The sequence below is a fragment of the Zootoca vivipara genome, chromosome 16, assembly GCF_963506605.1.
Source record: "Zootoca vivipara chromosome 16, rZooViv1.1, whole genome shotgun sequence".
Lineage (NCBI taxonomy): Eukaryota > Metazoa > Chordata > Lepidosauria > Squamata > Lacertidae > Zootoca > Zootoca vivipara.
In genome coordinates, this window is record NC_083291.1 from 28953996 (window position 1) to 28976769 (window position 22774).

The 22774-nt window shown below is 41.9% G+C and overlaps 1 protein-coding gene across 3 annotated transcripts; it reads right to left on the reverse strand.

Moving 5' to 3' along the window:
- Positions 1-234: 234 nt before the first annotated feature.
- Positions 235-22774, reverse strand: USF3 (upstream transcription factor family member 3). 3 transcript variants are annotated; one of them, XM_035097412.2, is made up of 7 exons: positions 22644-22774; positions 17666-17748; positions 17359-17420; positions 14068-14096; positions 13815-13897; positions 12995-13091; positions 235-12845 (listed from the first exon to the last, which is right to left on the reverse strand). In XM_035097412.2, the coding sequence occupies exons 3-7, from the start codon at positions 17400-17402 to the stop codon at positions 6418-6420; spliced, it is 6681 nt and encodes a 2226-aa protein (XP_034953303.1). In that variant the 5' UTR covers positions 17403-17420; positions 17666-17748; positions 22644-22774; the 3' UTR covers positions 235-6417. The 3 variants fall into 3 exon arrangements, with proteins under 3 accessions (XP_034953303.1, XP_034953302.1, XP_060125015.1); XM_035097411.2 differs by lacking the exon at positions 17666-17748 and having other exon boundaries at positions 22644-22769; XM_060269032.1 differs by lacking the exon at positions 22644-22774 and having other exon boundaries at positions 17666-22624.

A 22774-nucleotide genomic window follows, 5' to 3' on the forward strand; every position in this document is an offset into this window, starting at 1 on the left:
TTTCTTTCTTTCTTTCTTTCTTCCTTCCTTTCTTCCTTCCGTCCTTCCCATCTTTCTTCCTCTCCCTCATTCTTATTCTTTCTTTCCCTCTCCTTCCTTCCTTCTTCACCTCTGTCTTCTCTCCCTCTTTCTTTTTCTTTCCTTCTTTATTCCCTTCCTTATTTCCTACTCTTCTCTCTCTCCCCTCTTTTCTTCCTTCCTCTCTCCCTCCCACTCCCTCTTTTCTTCCTTCCTCCCTCCCTCCCTCTCCCTCTCCTCAGAAACATAGGATGCTGCTTTATACTTCTGGCCCTTAAACCCTGGAACCAGGAGAACAGCTCCAGTGAGTCAACCTCAGCCAGTCCCTTTGGTGAAGGGTGGTGGCTCACTGGCAGAACATCTGTCCTGCATGCAGAAGGACCCCAGCATCTCCAGGTACCAGTAGCTCTGCAAAGCTCCTGCATGAAACCCTAGTGAGCCTCCACCACCCAGTGCAGTTACCAAAAATCATTTTTCAATAAATTGTACAAGAATTGTACATTTGAATATCTACTTGCCATTATTCTGACTATGTTAGTTATTACTTACATTATTACAAAAAACAGTAATAATTGAATGCAGTGACAATAATTTATGATAATAAAGAGTGGACACATAGTCCTACAGATACAACCGGCCCTTTGAGGGTGACCAAACTGCTGATGCGCCCCTCGATGAATTTGAGTTTGACACCCCTGGTCTAAAGAGACTGTATTCATGAACCCCTTTTCAAATACTTGTTTATCAACCTTTGTATTTCATAAAACTTGCGGCCAGCAATGGACAGTGTGAGGTGGAAAGGCTGTTTCAAATTCCACCTCCAACATAAACTTGGTAGCTATGGGCACAATTCTGTCTCTGAGACTCAGGACACTTTCCATTGTCAATGGGTAAAATATTAGCCTGCCCTTCAGCTAAGAACTTTTGATAGGATGTAAGTGAAGCACTGTTGTTACTTCATATGTACTGTATTATACATTGCTAGCTGATGTTAAAAATGATAAATATATCCACAATGAAGTAGGCAGATCAAAGAAGTTAAAAACCACAAAAAGAATTTCTTGACTTTAAATTCTTTACATTTTTCTTTAAAAAATTACAGTTTATAAACTTTGGCTGCAACCTTCAGCCAGGATTTAAGCACAGGATCACAGGCATTGGGTTTTTTTTCCTGGAAGGGGGACAGGAAGTGGAACTAGAAAGTATATAGAGTACGCAAAAATTAAAGTACACAAACTGTACATTTTTAAAATAAAATACCATTTTGTTCATATCTATACAATTTATACAATCAATAAATTGTTACATTTAATAAAAATCTGAGACCTTTCATCAATACCACTGTTGTAAATATTTACATCTGAATGCAATGAATTTGTAAAAAGATGTCAAAATAAATGGAACAAAATCTTATTTACAATAATTCGTGTGCCTGATCAACATCACCACACATTTCTGTACTAGGGCTTGAAAGAATCTAGGGGCTATATGTGGAATTTTAGGGGATGCACTGCAGAAAAACTGGTGCAAATCAAGGGAATACATTTGTTACTTTCAAGAGAAGGAAGCGTTGCTCACTATGAGTTGTTTAAGGGAATCATAAGGGTATCGGGATGTCTGCTTCTGGCTTGGAGATGAAGCAATCTGCCAAAGCTGGATGATATACAACCTATAATCTGTATAGTATCCAGTTTTCCATAATTGCTCCCATTAAAAGGGGCTGTCTGCTTGCACCCAGCAGAAACAATACAAGATGTGATATGCACACTTTGTTAAAGCTTCTATATTTACATGCAACTCATCTGCATGTGATAGTGAGAACAGCACAATGGTTCATGTCTCCAGTTTGGCATCCCATAGGACCTATAAACTGCCAAGTCCCCAGTGTTGTTGTTTTAACTCCCTTAAGCAGTGCTGGTAAGGAGAAAGTGTTAGAAGGTCACGCATAATGCAAAAGATCTTGATAAGATTACAAAATTGGACAGCGATGTTACTAAACTGCACAGCGGTATTAAGAAAATAAAGCTAAGAGATGATGAGTCAAATGGCTTGCTAGTACATAACAGACCAATTTGTTCAGCACATTCTGCAAAGAAGAGAGAGAAGATCTCTGCATGTTGGCTCTTTAGTGAAGAACACAACCGCCTGAAAGGAGAAGATAAGATGTGATCGAATTTATGGACTTTGTATCAGTTTGTACTCCAAGGATTCTACTGAGACATGACCATTTTTGGCTAAACAGAACTCCCCACAGTCACTCAAGCTCCTCTAGCATGTGTGACAGCAAAACTGCCACCGCAGACAATGTCAAGACAGACATTTAAAAAATGTCTTAACAGCACTAAGGTTCACATTAGCAGCTATCTACCACAGTTGTGTCTGCCAGAAAGTCCTTGTAAGAAGTTTCAATATAGATAAAACCCACAGAAGTGGTTTATCTATTATCTTATACCACAGAACACACTGAACGTTTTAGCAGTCTTAATTTTTTCCTTCGTCAGAAAGTGGGAAATAGACACCAATTTACAGAATTTAAAACATAAACCCTCCCAGCTCTGTAGATGTCTTGCTAACTTGGCGGTGGAGGCAGAACTAAAATAAAAACCAGGCGGGGGGAAGGGGAGGGCCACAATAGATATTGGCTCAGAAAAATAAGATGCAGAAGCCTTTTCTCATATTGAACGGCCTGTTTTCCAGCCCTTCCCCATTATCTGCACTTAAACCACATCTAACCAGTTTACAGAATCCTAAGCACAACCTAAGCACAACCTTTTGCATAGAAATGAACTTCTATGACAAATATAAAATAGTATAAAGGCATCCCAGGAAAACTAGGATTCTAATATGTCTCTGACTTGCCATGTTGTCTTGGAAAGTCTCTCTTTAAGTTTCCTTAGTTCTTCATTATTTGAGTATTTAAACTGAATTCCTCTGATGCAAAATGACAAGAAAACTGATTATTCTCAATACTAGTGGTACCACTAACTGTAAAGCACAACCAACTAAAAACGGGGGATGGAAGGTGGTTAAACAATGTAAGTTATAGAACAGTGAGGCAATACCAACGCAGTGTCAAGGCACAACATCATAATTTCTATAAAGTAGCAGTTTTCTTTCCCTTCCATTTTTAAGACCAGAATAAGGAAGCAAAAAAGAATCCAAATGTGAGTTATTAATTTTTTAAAAAAACCAGTGAGTACTAATTATGAATAATTTTTAAAAATAAAATGTTCATAGTTCCATACATTTTAGTCCAGACACTGCAGACCTTTTCAAGTGCTTTTAAAAATACTTGACTAACAAATGCAACACAGAGCTCTCCATTTTCACAGGGACAACTCAACAGAAACTTGGCATGTGTATACAAGAAGTAGCACAGCAAAGTGCCCCTTCCACACCCTAGCATGGGGTCCACGACAGAAAAAGAGTTAACCTGCTATGTCCTCTTTCATTACAGAATTAAATTACTTGTAGAAATTTCAGGAATTTGATGTGAATGCTGTCCTAGGCTCCTTCAGGAGAGTGTGTTATAAATTTAGCAAATAATAATTGATTTGAATTTTTAACTTTTCTATCGACAATCAAGATAGTCCTTCTGATTTCTGAACTACAAAAAACCCCTCAAACACAATTAGTGCATGTCTAACAAACTTAAACAGACTGAATAGTTAAGGGTTTTTAAGGGGTCCTGCAGCTTTTTCAGGGGAGCATAACACTAAGGAACAGCTCCACATCCTTAGAAAATTGGTTAAGTGGAGTAAGGCATGTCAAATATACCTTATTCATCATGGCAAATGACAACACTTTCATGCAGCAAGAGATAAAGCCTTCGAAGAAAGAGTCAGATGTTCATTTCAGACATTATCCAAGTGATATTATCAGAAACTCAGAGAGAATTCTATTACATCTCTTAAGTAGTTAAATTGTACAACACAGAGAAGTCTCCAAACTGAACCAAGTAGCTGGAATGACATGAAATGAAGAATCCAAATAACTGGTTACTTGACAATTGCTTTTGAAAAAATTATGCTAGGAATCCATGTGTTTCTGATGTCTGCACATACACACACACACATGTCTTATCATGCTAGTATGCCCTTTGAAAAGAATTACTGTATCCACCCTTTTCTTGAGACAATATATATGGAATCAAGCTCTTGATTACAACTATGGTAGCATACATTCTTTCACAGTGATGAATTCCCCAAGCACTTGGAGACCCAGATATCCAGGCTGAATGACCCTGCCAAGCCAATGAACTGAAATCACCACGAAGCTAGATGCTTCCCAACATGCTATGCACAAACTATGGCCAAGAGAGCTGTTCGTTGTTTTAAAAGTAATCTGGATGCCCCGGGGTTCTAAGTTTACCTTCACATACTGGATTCTAAGAGGAAATGGCTTGTTTTGCCATTGCTGATTGACAAAAATGTGTGTTATGTGGCAGCTACTATAGCTGGAGTTAGAAGAAAGCAACAAGCCATGGGTCCTACCCTGAAAAGGTGAGCAAGAGGATAGCATTTTGAAGCACATAAGGACACTTGAACTCCAGGGCAAACTGAAGGCACATCCTTCAAAACAGAAATATGCTATTATAATATGCACACCCTTCTTTTAGATATACACAGAAAGTCAGAGTCCAAGATTCAAATTCCCTCTGTTTTCAGGCATGTGTCATGCAGGTCCATGGAAGCTGTTCCACTCTGTCCTACCTTACTTCCCTTTGTGAATCAGCCACTGCAATACTAGAAAGCTAACTTCCAGTATGGCCAACTGAACCTTCTGGGGTACTCATTAGAAAGCTGAGTTTGTGGATATTCCTACAGTTCTGATTCTGACTTCAGATTTCCCACTGGAGATTACAAATCCCTGTTCTGAGACAGGAGGCCCTAAAAACAACTGGTGCTGCTGAGGACATTGTTGAATCGCTATTCCAAGACAGACCCATGCTGTAACTTCAGCACATTTACTAAGCAATGACTATATACTATACCCATTCTAAGATCCCTTTATATGCTACCTCTAAGGTTCTTCTGGCTATCTAATTGCCTACGTTTTTCTTCTTCTTAAGTCCCACAAAGAAGTTAGCAATCACCAAGGAAGTAGCCCAGGCCAATTTTTTTATTGCCAGGGCATAGCCTGGCTACCATCAGCTGAGGAAGACTCTTTGAAACAATATTGCTGTATGTTCTGAACAATCCAAAAGGGTGCAAAAAAGAAGCAATTGTAACAATTACAACAGGAAATGAGCCATTCACCTATTACTTGCCACATTTCATCTATTAAGTTACTGACAAGTGCTTCTCCGCTGTAACTTTGCCTCATCAAGACCATCCCATTTTGCTAAGTGCTCAAACCCTCACATGCTCCTCTTTCTGCTCCCATCAAAGAGTTTCTGGACAGAAGGTGCTTTGTAAGTGCAAACTAATACATTTAAATAAGCGCTTGATACTAATGTTGTATTTGCCTACAGTTTCACCCAACAATATTTGTCACACAATATGTTCATATTACATGCTCTCATGTTACAAGAGTCAAGAGTTATCTGAGGGAAAATGAAAGAAAAACATTACAATGGTAAAAATGGAGATAATTCCCCTCCTCAAAAAAGTGATAAGCAAGACACAAAAATGATACCCTGAGAAACTCACAGCATACAAGCTGTGGGGGAGAAATCAACATATATGAACGGAACGGAACATAAATGATTTTTTAAAAAATTCTATGGATTGTTAGCAGAAAAAATGCTAAAAATAAAAGCCTCAGGAGGAGAGCAATAAACAATATGTTTCAGAAGAGAGGCAGCATTTCCCATTACGCAATACATTAATACAGTTCCTCAGAAGCTAGGCATGGCACTAAGCTTTAAATGCCCATCAGAATCTATCACATGAAGTCAGCCCTATGAAAGATGTCTATGATAAACTTCAACACAAATAGTAAAAATGATCTAGTGTGCATTGACTCAAAACCTTTGTACCAACTTGAGATGTGTTTGAGACCCTCATGTATCTACTTCCTGGGTAAAAAAGAAAAACCACTCTCCAAGAACTATAAATGCAACTCTTCAGTTTCCCTGGACTTAATTTTGCACAAGGCTCATCTTGGCACAGGGGGTGATAATCTGGAACTCTGTTAAAACAGATCAAGATGTTGAGTCTTAATCTTACTAGTAAGCATTGAGATAGGCACCTGCTACTTTAAATTAGCAACATGGGTATGTAGAAATACAGAAGCACCTGCTATTGTATATATACTCCCCACAAACAGTGATGCTATGAGTGGTCTTTTCAAGGATGGCAATCCCAAATGCATACATGAACACATGCATGTATAAACACAAATATGCATACTACACACATAAAATAATTCACCATTCTAACTCCTGGCCACTACATTTCATACAGCTGAACTGCAATCATGACCTAGAATATGGCTTATGTTGTGAGCAGGCCGGTTTGATGATTGCTTGGAAGAATCAGAAGCAGAAGTGTTCGCTATAGAGAGCAGAGGTGAGATTGCTGAACCATCTGGAGGAAGAGCTGTAGCAATCTCTGGGAACAAAGAAGTCAAATTAAAATTGGACAAGTGAGATGAATTGGCCATATGCATTGGGGGCATGTCCGTCAAAAGGGGGAAACTTGGCTGGGCAAAGCCCACTGGCCTGGGAGGAGACAAGATGGAGCCAAAGCGATTGTTTAAACCTCCACCACTTGGCTTCTCTGTGCTTGGATTAGGAAACATTTGGTTAGAAAAATAAGGGATTGAAATGTCATTAGAAAGGGTGGGATGGGCAGGAGAATATGGCGGATAAAAAGATGGCAACGTATTTTGAGGATCTACTGGAATCAGGGCTGGTGTTCGAGTAGTACTAGATTGAGTCACTGGTGGAATGAACGGTGCGTTGGCATTTATTGGGGGATTCATTCCACCCTCTGGAATAAAAGGGAATCCAAAATTTTGAGACAGACTGTGCTGATCAGGAGCTGCACTATCATTAGTCATTTGTGGTCCCTCAGGCATGAATCGCACAATACTGCCTCTTTTTTCTAGAGCAGGTTGTTGCCTTCCAAGGATCATACTACCACTGGCAGCCAAAGGAAGGTGGGGAAGACTAGGATCAAACACATTTCCGTGTCTTTGATTTCCAGAACGATTTCTTTCAGGCTGGCGAATTTTAGAACCACTGTTATCCTGGAGAGGATGTCTTGATCGCTGAGTAACTGAAGAATTTGGTTGACGAACTGATGGTGGGACTTGCTCAGCATTCCGAGAGACGGGTGGGTGGGTGAGAGGAGGTCGGGCGACTCCATGCACATTGCTAGAACCTGGAGCATTCATGTGACCCTTGGTTCCATGACTCTCTGTCATTCTCATGGGATTGGATTTCTGAACAGAAATATTGGGGCTTGTATTGCGACCCTGAATATCTCCAGAGGAACTTGAAAAAGGGATATTTAATGTATTGTTCCTATTATTAATAGCACCAAGAGACATATCACAACTTTCCCTGTTCTGACCATCACCTTCTCTTCGAATGTGAATACTGTCTCTTGCTGGGGGGCAATTATATTCAACAATAGAAGAAGTGGCACACTGTGGATTTCTCTGGTGCTCTGGAATTGGTCTTTGGCCCCCACTGACTTGATCTCCAAGATGAGGGACAAGTAAACTCTGCATAAAACTTTGGTGGCATGTATTTTCATTGTCTCTTGGGGGAGGAATAACATTTCCTGCTGAAATGCCCTGAACCGGCTGATAGGGCAACCTCTTCTGTCTGTCTATGGGTGGTCCAGCATTCTGAGCAATTCGAAAAGCCTGTGTCTGCATACCTCTGAGGGATGACATTGAGGTCCCTATTTCACTGTTCCTTGAGGACTGCACATCAAACTGCTGGTTAGTGCCATTTGCCTTGAATGTCTGGCACTCAGAGAGTCTTTGAACATCTGATCCAACCGTATGGTCTACTGACATGCGTCCCTGCATGTTATGGATTACCAATCCTTTATTCCTAGACATATCAAGGTAATTTCTCATTTCAAGATTATCTGAAGCCCTCAAGCTCTGAATGGATATTCCTAGCCTCTGCTCTGAATTAGAGGGAGTCTTTCCAATAAGTGCCTCTGCAGAGTAGCTGCTAACCCTATTTCTTTCTTGTCTGTGGGGGGCACAGGTCATGTCGGATGACCTGGTGACAATACTAGGTTGGGATACCATTTGCTGCTCCAAAGCCCTGGAGGTCATAAGTCTTTGCATCTGGCTATGTCCTGGCACATGTTCAGAAGAAACTCCAGAACCTGTCTGTCTGTTGCCCACATCTGGTGCTTGCTGATGCAGAATGTCCTGATTCAGATGGCTCTGAGGATGGCTGTGGTGAGTTCTGTTTGCAGTGGGGTTCTCGCATGTCTTCTCAGGCTGAGAAGATGTATAGTGCTGCTGCATTTGCTGCATCTGCGGGTGATGGGGGTGGGGTTGGCTGCTCTTTGACCGTGACTGGTCGTTTCCATGATGCTTCTGCTGTAAAGCAAGTGTGGTAGGCTGGGCTGCTTGGATGAGGGTTCTTTTCTTCTGCATTTGTGCCTCTTGATGCATTACTCTTTGCTGGTGGACGCTGAGGGCTTGGGAATGGATAGGGCTTTCTGCATGAGAAATGTGATGCTGGAGGTGATACAACTGGTGTCTTTCTCTTAACTGTCCAGCCTGTTGTTGCTGCTGCTTTATATATGGATTGGTATGAAGGTGGGTCATTCCTTGAGTGGGAGCATGTTGAATAGGTTGCAGGTGCTGTCCTGTTTGATCTGGGACAGAAGGCTGAGAATTACACTGAATTTCAGCTTGCCTCAGAGCAGGTGACACAAAATTGCTGGTTGGGAACAACCGGCTAAGACTATCAGTGTGCCCTTGACTGCTCCCTGATACTGCCATATTGGAAGAGTTGGAGGGGATTTGGTTGACAAGGATTCGACTTTGATCTGAAATATCGTTGGCTGTTTGGTTCAGCAAAGCCATCCCTTCAAGCTGCATAGGTGCCGTCTGGCAGTGTTTCTGTCTCTTCGGTGTGGAAAGCAGGTGATCATCTTGAACAGGACGTTTGACAGGGTCTTTGCGGCTTTCCTGGCTTTGTTGCTTTAAGTGTGGCTCATGCATCTGAGAAGCCTGCATGGTGCTGGTCCGAACAGCAGACAGTTGTTCTGAAGCATAATCTGTCATTAGCACTGGAGAATGTCCTGGAGACTGAGTCATAAATGGATTAGTGGGCATGGATGGAGTCATAGTCACAGGAACAGCTGATTGGCCTGAAGTCGGGGGTAAACCTGAGCAGCTCACAACAGGGTGGATGATGCAGCTTTGATGTATGAGATTATTGACACTTAAGCTTGATGTGCTTGAAGACTGGGAGACTGGAATTTGCAATGTTACACTGGACACTTCCACTCCAACAGAACAGCTTTGCTTTTCGACTGACCTATCAACATTTATTTTCACTGCATTCTGGGTGCTGAAATTTCTTGGCGCTGTTTCTATCTGGTCTGCATCTTTAATGGTGTGAGACTTAAAAGACTGGTCTCTTCTTAGAGATGCCACTTCATCATCCTTGGAAACGGAAACAGCAACTCCTGACACTGCTGCTATACCTTTTGCATGAGCCTCTTGGTCAAAAATTGCTTTTGCTGCCAAAGCTACAATATCCGTTTGCTCTGAAAATGTACAGCTGTTGCATGTATTCACTGAAGTGTTGTTGGGAACATTTTCTCTGCATGTGTCTGGCAACATGGATGCAACTGAGAATCCACAACTGCTGCCTGAGCTAGTTGACATGGGAGAGTCTGCTTGTCTGTTAGCAGTGACTGTTTCTTGTTCAGAGGTACAGGAGTGAGATTGTGCAAGGTTTTCCTCTTCAATGTTCACCAGCAAGAGCCCTTCCTGCTTCTCTGCCAAGTCATTCGAGTCTATAATTGATTTAGTGTTTTGGGTGTGAAAATCAGGGTGTTCAACTTGAGCCGAGAAGTTTTTTTCTACAGCTTCTCCCACTTTACTGAAATCAGAGAAAATCTTGGTCAGGCCTTGCTCTTCTAACAAATCACTGGCCTGCATGACTATGGAACAATTTTGTTCCATTGTGCAGATTTCAGACACCTCTGTTCTGGGAACGCCCTCTGCACTCGCCCCACTGTTTGCCACAGATGTCCCAGAAATATGAGAAGCTGTCACCTGAGAGTCAGAAGATGTTAAAGGGCTGGTGGGGATGCATTTGGATGGTTCTGATAACTTAGAATTTGTTGCTGAATTAGTTTGAGGAGTCAGAGATGCACACTCTCTGGAGACGGGAGCAACCACTTCAAACTGTTCTGATGAGGCCGATTCGAGAGGCAACGATCTCGGCACTATAGCTGCATTCAGGTCAGATGCCAGGGTAGTTTCCATATCTTGTTCAGCTTTCAGTCTCTCTTTGGGATGGGAATCGGAAGCATCATTTTGGGCAACGTCACTAGGTGCTACCCTACTATTTGCTTGTGATATGGCTAAGCTTTGCAACACCACATTATCAGGCATGTTTTCAAGCAAGATGTCACTTCCAGGATGCTCAGGGGTAGCCTCCACATCCCCACTATCAATTTTCTTCAAATCTTTGCATGAATTCACTTGACCTGCAAGATTGCTGCTGGCCACCAAGCATTTTTTAGTACTTTTATTACACCATTTTGAACCCAGACCAAATGAGGTTTTGGGGGGAGAAGCACCCACTGAACACGAAACACTAGTTAACATTACATTCTCAGCAGCTGAAGAGGATGCTACAGTAGCTGACAGCAGAACAGGGTTACTTGGTGTGGTTTGGCTGCTGATCGTTGATGGATTTGTAGGCTGACTGGTAGACACCTGCACACAATTCTGTCCAGCCATCTCCGATATGGTTTGATTGAGGCTAGCTAAAGCACCAAATGTATTGAGGGCAACGTTTGTATTTGGATCTTCACTGGTGGTAGGCTGAATAACTTGCATAGGGGTTTGATCAGAACCTCCAGAACAGGACTTCACAGGCTTCAATGCAAACAGCTGCCCATTTAAAGAAATAGTCTGTGGAAGATGTTGGTTAGCCATTGCAACTGAAAACGTTTGTGTGGGGCCAGAAGATGGTGCAGAAGATGGCCTTGGCAAAATATGGACAAGATGCTTCCCACCAAACATATGAGGGCCAGAGGCGTTTTGCATAGGATTACTAGCACTTGTTGAGGGAGCGGCTCCATTTATAGGCATTCTGATAGGAGGAGGAGGAGGAGCAGAGAAAAGGGAGAGAGGATTTGGGTTAGCAGTCTGTATAATTACAATCTGCTGGCTAACAGTTTTGTTGGGGACTTCAGTTCTCAACACTGGTGGGCCTGCACTGGCATTTGAAGGCTGTAAAATGACTACATTTTGTTTAGCAGGTGATGCAGTGACAGGTGGACCTACTGGCTGGGGCATCTGAATCAGCTGCACAGCTGGATTCAATGGAAGGAGGCTGCTTGAAGGTTGTGCTAGAACCTGCGTCTTAGTGACTAGCGGCTGCATAGGTAAGGATGGATAGGATGGCAAAGTAACCATGATTTGCTCAGCTGTTTGTTCACCAGCAGGTAGAGGATTATTTAACCTGGGAGTAGTTGCCAAAATCCTGTTAGGAGTGGATGCTGTAATGCTAGCATTGTTAACTGGCTGATTTAAGAGGGCTGCGTTTATGTTGGACGGAGTACGGTTTAGAGGCTGAACAGTATTCCCTGCTAGTTGCAAAGTAGTCCAAGTAGTCTGGGTGTTTCCAGCAGAAGTCATTCGCGTCAGGCTACCCATGGTTTTGGAATTTGAAGTGCCAACAGCTGAAGAACTGGGGAAAGGCCACTTATCTATAGAAGCAGCAGGCAAAGTGTTAATTTCTGTTACAGCCTTCTGGATTTCTACAGCAGATGCTGCTGGTCCGCTGCTGCTTTTGAGGATGTTTCCTGCAGATGGCTTTCCATCAATGGAGAGCATTACAGATGGAGTACAAGTGGTATTAGCTGCAGAAACTACACAGCTTTCTAGGGATCCATTTCTTGAATCCTCTTTAGGGGGCATGTCTGCCAGCTGAGCCAGAGATCTGTCCACACTAGCACTGAAAGAAAGGCTGTTGCTAGGCAAACCCGCTTTCTCAATTAACTTGAAAGTCTCTGGTTTATTTTTAGATTTGGAGATGTCATCTTCATCTTGTGGAGAACTCTGCATTTCAGGCTGTAGCCTCACTAGCTGCAAGGGATTCCGTGAGCTGTCAGCACTAGAACTAGTAGTTAGGCATTGCTCATTCTCAGAGGTAGAGTGCTCAATACTTTTCTTGGCTGGATTTGATGGGCCTGATACCAGTGGAGAAACCGAAGTCTGAGCCCCTGATTTGATTTCTGTGGAATAGATACTAGAAATGGTCACAGGAGTGACTAGGTTGCAAGACCTCTGGACAGGAACAACATTAGCAGTCTGCTTCTGTAAATTATGACTGATATTAAACGTTATTCCTTGGACTGATGCCCCCTGGTTGCTTCCACCAAGCTGACTGCCATTGGAATATACAATGATGTTCTTTTGCAGCTGGTCACTGGGGATAACAACAGACACTTTTGCCTTTTTAAGGTTTCCTTTCTTCTTTTGCGCCTGATCATTGGGGATAACAACAGAAACTTTTGCATGCTTAAGGTTCCGTTTCCAGTGGACAGTGGGATCATCATAAAGGCAAATGTCATTGGCTTTCAATAATGCAATGTAGCGCCCATTTTCTTTCTGAAGTTCATCCAACTGCTTCCGGAGCTTTTTTATTTCTTCAGCTGCAGAGAAATAAAAAATAAATAAATCTGAATGACCAAAGGTTCTGCAAAAGTCTACTACGTTAGACAAAGATTGTTTAGTTTGAAATGTATGTACAATAAAAACAGAGGTATTCTAGCAAGAGCATTCTAGCCAGTCCCCCATTCACCTTGCTCATTGTTTCCTCCATTCAGCAGGAGCTCATTGTTTTGCCTTTTCATTTCTGTTATATATTGATATGCCTGGTCAAGGATCATGTTCTTGCTCTGCAAGGGAACATGTGGATAATTAGGAAAAACATTCAGAGACTCAGTACAATACAAACAGGCCTACTACTACTACTACTACTACTACTTATTATTATTATTACTACTACTACTATTATTAAATTTGTATACCACAGCAGTTAGGGCACTAGCAACTTCAAAATTGGATTACTGCAATGCACAGTTGCTGAATGGAAGTGAAACGCTGTCAGTCTCTAACACCTACACTCAATGGTTGGCAATTTGTTTCTGCGCCAAGCTTTAGGTGTTACTATTAGTATATAAAGACGTTAACAGTTTGAAACCAGTTTACTTGCTGGATCATGTCTCCTACATATTCCCACTTGACTGGAACTAGCACTACAGGTGCCACATAATACTCATTACACACTTGTAAGAAATTTATATTTTTGTGTGGCAGCACCCACACTTTGGAAATCCCTGCCTATTGACATTGGGCAAGCACCTTTGCTGTACTCTTTTTGGTGTTTGCTTAAATCATTTTTGTTTAGCAAGCCTATCCACACATGTAGATGTTGATGTATTTTCATCTCTTTACTGATAATTCTAATAATCTTTAAATGTTTAAACTGTTTTCATTGATAATTTTAATATTTCATACTTGGAGGTTTTAGTACAGCCAAGCGGTATATAAATTTTGTTAAATAAATAAATAAATAAATAAATAAATAAATATTCAGCTGCCATGAAGAGCAGACTAACTTGTTTCAGTGCTGGGGAGCATGGAATTAGTTCACCGATTCGATTTATTCCCGCATTGATCTTCTTTTTTCGATGCCTCTCCACTAGCAAAAACAGAACACATAAGATGTATAACAGTATATTGATAGCATATCCAGAAACAATAAGACTTCTCTTTTGATTGTGAAGGCATATATTTGCATGCTTGGTGGAAGGAAGAACTCGAAGAGGAATGCCTGCTCCATTCTGACAACAGCAGCACTGAAGCTCTTACCTGCATTGTGAGTCTCACGGTTTTTCTTTCTGTAAAAAAAAAAAAGGTAACATGTAAATGGCTAAATTACAATATTTGCTACGGTATCTAGGAAGTTCTCTTTAATCAATCCACTCTCTTTAATCTGCCAGCAAATGCACAAAAGGGAGAAGAGAAATAACCACATTTGCTGTAAGGATCCCCAAGACATATATCTGGCTTGCATTATGTGTGTGTGTGTAGACATAAAATGTTTCTCCGAAATAGTGTTTCTCCGAAAATAAGACACTGTCTTATATTTATTTTTCCTCAAAAAAACAACAAACCACTATGGCTTATTTTCAGGGGATGCCTTATTTTTTTCCTCCTCCTGCCGTGGCCAGCATTGCTGCTATGTCTTATTTTCGGGGTATGGCTTATATTCCTTGAACGCTTAAAAATCCTGCTACGGCTTATTTTATGGCTACGTCTTATTTTCGGAGAAACAGGGTATATGCCACATTTTGGGACACAGCCTAGCCAAGGCAGTTTGCAATATCATAAAAAGAACAATAAATATAATGACCTAAAACAATCAAAAGTAACAAAAGTAGCACATTAACAAAGGCCATTTGAAACAGTTACAAAGATTAATAAAACAGAGCTAACTTTTGTAGATACCTCTGAAGAAAAAGCCTTTAGGAAAAGGCAGAAAGAAAAACATGAGTCTATAGAGCCCATTTAAAAATCCACAGCATAGAGGCCATGCTAATCTCTATGAGGGAAACGTTTCAGAATCTGGGAGCCACCACAGAAAAGGTCCAACCACTTTGGCTTGCCAATTGTCTGCCAAAGGCATAGTTCTACTCCCCAATCAGTGGGGCTTAACAATGTGTGTACTGTGTGCACTCCTCTTCCTCTGCCAGTGTCCTAGCCAAAGATGCAACCAGACAACACCCCAGAAAAGGTCCTACCACTTTCGCTTGCCAATTGTCTGCCAAAGGCATAGTACTACTCCCCAATCAGTGGGGCTTAACAATGTGTGTACTGTGTTATATAAGGAACCACCATCCTTTACTTCAAAGAAACTCTTGCCCTGTTGGTGCTGTACTTTTCATACTGATGGAAATTATCATAATTTTATGTACTCTTACTATCCTAAGCATGTTTTTGCACTGTTTCCTTATTTTGTAGGTTTGACTGCACACTTGTATACCAATCATGGGACTAGAAACTTGACCAAAGAGAACAAATTAAGTTATAACCACTTCTCATCATGTGCAGGCTATGCAGTACCTTGGTGTACGAACTTAATCCGTTCCAGAAGTCCAACCATTCTTAAACCAAGGCACGCTTTCCCTAATGAGGCCTCCTGCCGCTAGTGCCCTTCCACCGTTCGGCTTCCGTCCTTAGACTGAGGTAAAGTTCGCAAACCGGGACACTACTTTCAGTTTTGCGGAGTTCGTAAACCAAACAGTTCGCAAACAGGGCTATTCTTAAACTGAGGTACCACTGTACTTATTGATGACTAAGAAACTCAGCAATAAGAACAGTGGTGCAGCTTAGCTTCCATTTCCCTGAAGGTGCATTAGTGAACATGAGAAGTTACATGACCTGTCTGGAGAGGTCTTATAAGAAACTTGGCAGATACAAGGATATAAAATGTGGGTTAAAAACACTAAAGCGCATTCAACTCTAGAGCTTAGACAGTGCTGTTCAGATGAATAGTACCAGAGTACACCAGTGGAGATATGGCACATAAGTATGGACCTGTCCCCACATTGCTGGCAGAGATCTTTTCCTTATCTTGTTATAAGGGAAGTTCAGCAGAGGGTCAGAACAGGGATCTATATTGATTGGTCATATTTCATGTTGCATGTAAATAATGCACAGGCGTACTGGTTTGTTTGATAGTTCATTTAACACACTAAAAACATTTATTTAATTTTTTTAAAATGTCAGATGTGACATGGAAAGGACCATATATTAAAAAATATTAATGCAAACCCAAGGGAAGACCAAAAGACAGCTTCAAAATGATCCAGGGAAGGGACTTACTATGTTGTTTTTGGTCTTTCCAGGTACACATCTCCCTCTAATTCTCTCTAGAGTCAAACAACAGAGAAGGCTTGCCCAATTTATTTTGAAGTTTTTTGTTTTTTGTTTGGTCTTCCATGGGATAGGCGAGATCACTGCTCAGAGAAAATAACTGACAAATCCAGTGCACCTGCGTCAGGGCAGTAGCATGCCCACCCAAAAGGAACAGGTAGCAGCAAAGACAGGAGTTCACATTAATTTCATGCAAAAATGAAATTTAAAATGAATTTTAAGCATTAAAAAAAATCACCCTCCAAGTAACTCAATGTTGCTATACTAATACTGCTGAGTTATTGGCCCTGCCACCCCTACAGTGCTCCAGTGTTGTGATCAAGTCATTTTGGTCTGTTCGGTTTTTATTTTATTTTTTGCAGGGGGGGGGGACTTAAGATTATTGTAGTAGCAACATGGGGGCAGTATTGCTTTCCCACCAATTGGGGAAATATACATTGGAGAAGGGTTGGTGCTGCTGCTTAAACACTTAAATGGGACTATTCATGGCTTGTGCCTTTAAGCAAGCACACACTCAACTGGTTAAAACTTTTTCTGGTATGGAAATACAATTATAAGAAAAGCTTCAGTTGTTGACATTCTGTCTGTCAGACATCTTATTACTTGTGCATGACCCCCCGATTTATTTTTGAGCCCTATACACTACCTGCAAAAGACGGTAAGACTTTGCAAGGTGTATCCAAATTTTGTGCATACAGTAATACCTCGGGTTACGAACACGATCCGTTCCGGATCGCAGTTCGTAACCCGAAAAGTTCGTAAGCCGAACGCAAGCCGAAGCGCCATTTTGTGCATGCGCAAAGCGTGATTTTTGCGATTTTCGCGCTTTGCGCATGCGACCGCGCGCGCCGCTTCTGCGCATGCACGGCGAAAACACTTCCGGGTTTGCGCAGTTCGTAACCTGAATTGTTCACAAACCGAGGTGTTCGTAACCCGAGGTACGACTGTATATGTATTCTATACACTACCTGCAAAAGAGGGTAAGACTTTGCAAGGTGTATCCAAATTTTGTGCACATTTGTATTCTCTTTTGTATAATGTATACAGGGCTCAGAAAATAATCTTAGTACCACTGAACATCATAATCTTTGGAGAGTCTTTGACTTCACCTAATAGCAACACTTGTAAAAGCTTAAGTTGTTATGCTCCTGTTGCCACCACCTGCCTAGAAAACAGATAGACGAAGAATTGCATTGTAATTATATTTGTGAACAGGACACTTACCGGTGTTGTTTCTTAAGAGGAGCCTTCTCTGTCATCTCTGGCATAGTTTGAGAGATGAGGATCTAGAAGAACAGAACCAAAAGTAACGATTCTAGAAGCACCAAACATTATCATTCCATCTGAAAACCCTGACTCTCAAGCGTTTTTTTCTACAGTTAAACTTCCGCTGGCGTCTTTTAGATCAGCACAACCTAATAAATTGCACCACGAAGGACACTAACTAGCCTGCTAGGCCTCATTTGTAGCCTAAAAAATGCAACCATGCAAAGCTTCTCTATAGGTGACTAGGTAGTTTATTTATACTCACCACTGGTGAGTGGCTGTTTACAAGACTGCAATAGTACTCCAGCTTCTAGTGTGTTGATGTTTCTCAAACCATACTTCACAATCCTAAGTGAGACAGATAGAATTTATTGGAATTCTAAGGACCTCTGCTTACATTTAAAGGATACAGTCATTGGAATAATTAAATACATTCAGTAATAGGAGGGGGAGAGAAACCAAGTTCTGTTTAGTTTACTGTAGTTAAATAGATTTTTTTAGCCCACCTTTCAGCATATCCGCCCTCCCAAGAAACGTTAAAATATATTGATACAATGTTCTGGTTTGTGTACCACTAATAACCACTACTATGGTTTGTAAAGTGGAACTCCACAAATATTTGTGAACTTCCAAACTCAACTTTTCTTGGGTTTGAGTTGGCTACTGTGACTCATGTGCTGGTAACCTCACGTTTGGATTACTGTAATGTGCTCTGTGTGAGGCTGCCTTACAACTAGTCCAGAGACTGCAGTTGGTACAGAATGCCACAGCCCAGGTGGTTAATTGTGCTTCTTACTGGGCATGTATCACACCATCACTAAAGGCTCTGCTATGGTTCTATAGGTCAATGAACCAGTTTTAACATCTTGTTACGTATATATACAGCAGGCATCCCCAAACTGCGGCCCTCCAGATGGTTTGGCCTACAACTCCCATGATCCCTAGCTAACAGGACCAGTGGTCAGGGATGATGGGAGTTGTAGTCCAAAACATCTGGAGGGCTGAAGTTTTGGGGTGCCTGATATACAGCCCTAAACAACACTGGACATGGTTACCTGAAAAATCAGTTTCACCTCCACTGCTCAGTAAGACCATTAAGATCAACAAACAGAACCTGATTAGTTTTATATCATCCATGCCCTAATGATGTGGTGTCAGGCTTTTTCACTCATGGCACCAGTGTTGTGGAATGTACTGGCATCCCATTGCCTTTTGAAGATGCACCTGGCATTCCCTTGATCTCTTCACCTAAGTCTCCTGCTTTAATTCTTGTGCTGTTTTAATGGGGCTGTTTCAATGAATACTTTAATCAATGAAGTTTGCATTTTAACATCCCGATTGGATTGTTTTCCAGTGGACTTCAATTATGGCATATCATTATGTATTTTAGTTACAGGTAGGTAGCCATGTTGGTCTGACGTAGTAAAAAAATAATAATAATAAATTCCAGCAGCACCTTAGATACCAACTAAGTTTGTCATTGGTATGACCTTTCGTGTACATGCACATACAGATACACTGAAACAGAAGTCACCAGATGCTTATATATAGTGAGAGGATGGGGAGGGGTATTACTCCCTCCTTGTGGTGGGGGTAGGAGGGAGTAACTTAGTTGGTCTCTAAGGTGCTGCTGGAAGGATTTTTTAAAATTTTGTTTCCATTATGTATTTTAACAGTGTTGTTTTTTGTTTTGTAAACTACTTAGAAGACAACTGGGCATTAAGTGGTATATTCATTATTAATAATAATTTCAGAGATTAAACATGGCCAGACAGCCACATTCGTTGTTCATGTGCCAGCTCCCTTCATGTATAAAGCCTGGAAGGGTGATCATAGTTTTTACATCAAAAGAGATAGCGTATTGGCCCGAATATAAGCCACACCCAAATATAAGCTGCACCTTTAAATGTAAATGGGGAACAAGAAAAAAAAGACAATACCCGGGCTGCTTCCTGGGGGGGGGGACCACTTTGCCGACAACCTTCCCCTTTCCCCCTTCATTTCAATGGCTCGGGGGAGGCTTGGGAGCCACATCGCTTTGCTAGCGGTGTAAGGTAATGAATTTAAGCCGCACTTTAACTTTTCATGGTCGGAATTTGGGGGGGGGGAGTGTGGCTTATGTTCAGGCCAATATGGTATCTGGTTCTCTTTTTTTACTTGCACTTGTTACTTCAAATTAGACCCCCACCTTAGTATCCTACTAGTAAGGTAAAAAGGTAAATGACCCCTGGACGGTTAAGTCCAGTCAAAGGCGACTATGGGGTTGTGTTGCTCATCTTGCTTTCAGGCCAAGGGAGCCAGCATTTGTCCACAGGCAGCTTTCCTACTAGTAGCATCTAGTAAGCTAGCATCCTATAAATCATGCTTGGGGATAAAGAAACTTTCCCCCCCTCTGTCTTTGTACCTATTTCTGAGATCTTGTGAGTTTAGCAGAAGCCAATGGCAAGCAGTGTTAGAGCAGAACAAGCAACTCTGTGGACAAAGCATCATAATAAACAAAGACATTGATTCCAGGGACAGCGGGACTCAGCATTGCTGGCAGAATTTACAGGCTCTCACAAGTACACTCTAGATCTTTGATTTCCCCCCCCTTGTGATATGTTGCTTGAAGAGAATATAAACTATCCTCACTTTTTATTAAATGCAGTTCACACAACACTCCAACTGCAATGAATTTTCTGTAAAGTATGCATTGCTTTGTGGATTTTCTTAACAATTGGAAGTGACTCTTGTAGAAAATGAGTTTCAGCGAGCTAGCAGTCATCAAAAATTGCAAGTGATTTACAGAAAATAAGAATGGTTAAGCAATGTAGTTACTTTCTCTTAACAAGAGTCAGTTTGCAAGAGAAATTTACTTTGAGGAGTTAATTAATTTAGCAAAGAAAAAGAACACAAAACACAAAAAATAAACTGGTCAATATATAAAATGTTTGTACACATGCTGGTCCATTAGAATAAAAAATAAAAACACTAACATTAGGACCAACCAAAAAGTTAAAATAGGCAAAAACATTCGTAGGACTCATATTCAGGCTAGGTGTTGGGGGGCATGGTTGAAAAGCCCCAATTACAGTAGGCCATGGTATAATTTTGGAAATGCAAAAAATATAATTTCAGAATTAAAAGACAAACTTTTAGTTAATGCCTCGTGCAACTGTATGTATTGGATGGGATTATGGGATGTGTGTGGGAGGGGGCTGGTGTTATAAATTTGTAGTGGGACCAGAAAAACAATGCTTAGGCATGCTACCAATCAATCTTAATCCTAATCATGTTGATTTGAAAGTAGTATTTACTGGTTTACTTTTGAAGAGGAGGCTGCAATCCTATACAATCACCTGGGAACAAATTCCTCTAAAATAAAATAAACTGACACAAGTGGATCTGCATTGTTAGGACTGTAGTCTGTGTTTCTTAATATGGTTGTCAGAATGCAAAGTTAAGCATATGGTTGTCAGAATGTAAAGTTAAGCATATAGAAGAAAATTTCAAAGTACAGGCGATTCCCAATTTATGCCAAGGTTATGTTCCATGGACAGTGCCTAAAGCCAAAATAGTGTATAGTCAAGACACAGTGAGTTCAATGGCGGGTGAGAGTACCAAAACTTCCCCCAATGCTTGCCCCCTTTTTCATGTTGTTTTCAAAAAAATTTGCCAAGCATGTAAACACTAAATATAATTGCATTATCACAAAAAGCTGTACAGAGTATGTCTGCCTATGTGTGTGTGTGTGTGTGTGTAAATAAAACAACATGAAGAGGTTAATAAAAAATTATGGGTACAAAACAAGAGAACAAATTTACCATTAATACATTTAGCTTGAATAATAAAAGTGTATGTCATAACTATAACACAACAACACCAGAACAGTGTCTTACGACAGCCATGTAAGCAAGGAAACTCACTAGTGATACAAATTAGGAGGATGTGGTTTTTATGTGGCATCTTAATCTGGCATCTCATAACTTCCAAAACGTTTCCATAACTCAATTCAATAATCTTCACAAAAGCCCTGTACAAAAACTCAGCGTTATTTTTTTCCCATATTGCCAATGCCAGACTGAGGTTGTAATTTAAATAAATCATCATCATCATCATCATCACTACTATTGCCAGACCTTTTTTTGTCTGTGGCATGCAACATGGCCATGTTATCAAATGAGTATTTTGGTAACTAGACTCCTTGCTCCCTTTGCTACAAGCAAAATCCAGATTATAATGCGTTATACAGTCCCCTGCAAAGTGCTTAGCATGTCTGCCTGCCTGCCTACCTGCCTGTATAACAGCTACACAGGGAGAGTCCCGCTGCAACAGATCACCTAGTCCTGAGGTCGGTTTCCGACAGCAGCCCCCCAAGATGCCTCCTTCCTGCAAAATTTACAAACAAGGCACGGAGCTGCAACCAATCTTCCCTTGCGCATCCCCAGCATCTTATCTGCTCCAGGGGGTACACTGCCTTTGCACATGGAGGTTTCCGCGGGCCGCCCTGTTCAGACCTCCTCGCTCCAGACACGAAGTGCATGGCCCGTAGCCTCGGAAGCCTCGTCCCCTCGACACCCCACCCCAGCCTCGCCCGGCAGAGAAAGCCGCAACCGGGAGCACTGGACATTTGGGGCAGCCTGGGAGGTTGATCAAAATAAAAGCAACAACCCCGTCTCCTGTACTGTAGTTGGTTGTCTCATATCTGAACTCTTGTAGAAATATAACGTGTGAAGCTGTGAAAGAATAAGGGACCCGTTTCTCACCCCACTTGATAATTCCAGTGCTCCCCCCCTCTAAAAAATGTTTAAGGGTACTCTCATTTTCCTACTCACAAAACGTTTAGGGGTACGCGTCCCCCTGCGTCCTCACAGAAAAAAAGCACTGGATAATTCCCAAAATACCACACCATGTATTGCATTGGCAAATATTTTTTGGGGGGGGGGCGACCGCCAACATGCCTGACGACCCTCAGCAGCTCCAAGGGGGAGGGGTTGAGGGAGGCCCCACACATACACGCGTTTTGACAGAACTGAGGCAGCCCCTCACAACCGGGCAGCGCGACGCCACGGCAGCCCCTCACAACCGGCCCGACGAACTGACACTTTGGCGTGAGGCGGGGAAGAAGCGGGCCGGGTCGGGCCGGGTGTGTGTGTGGGGAGGAGGTACGCGCACGAAGGGGGAGCCGGCCTCGCGGCCCTTCCCCTCACGCCGCCGCCGCCGCCACGACGACAACGACAACGACCGAGACCTGAGGGACTCACCGACGGAGCGCCGGGCGGGCTGAGCGGCTGCGGCCCCACCGCGGGGACCATCCTCCTCCTCCTCCGGGGAGGCCTCTTCCTTCCCTCCGCCTCCCCTCCTACAAACTCCTCCTTCTCCTCACCACACCGTC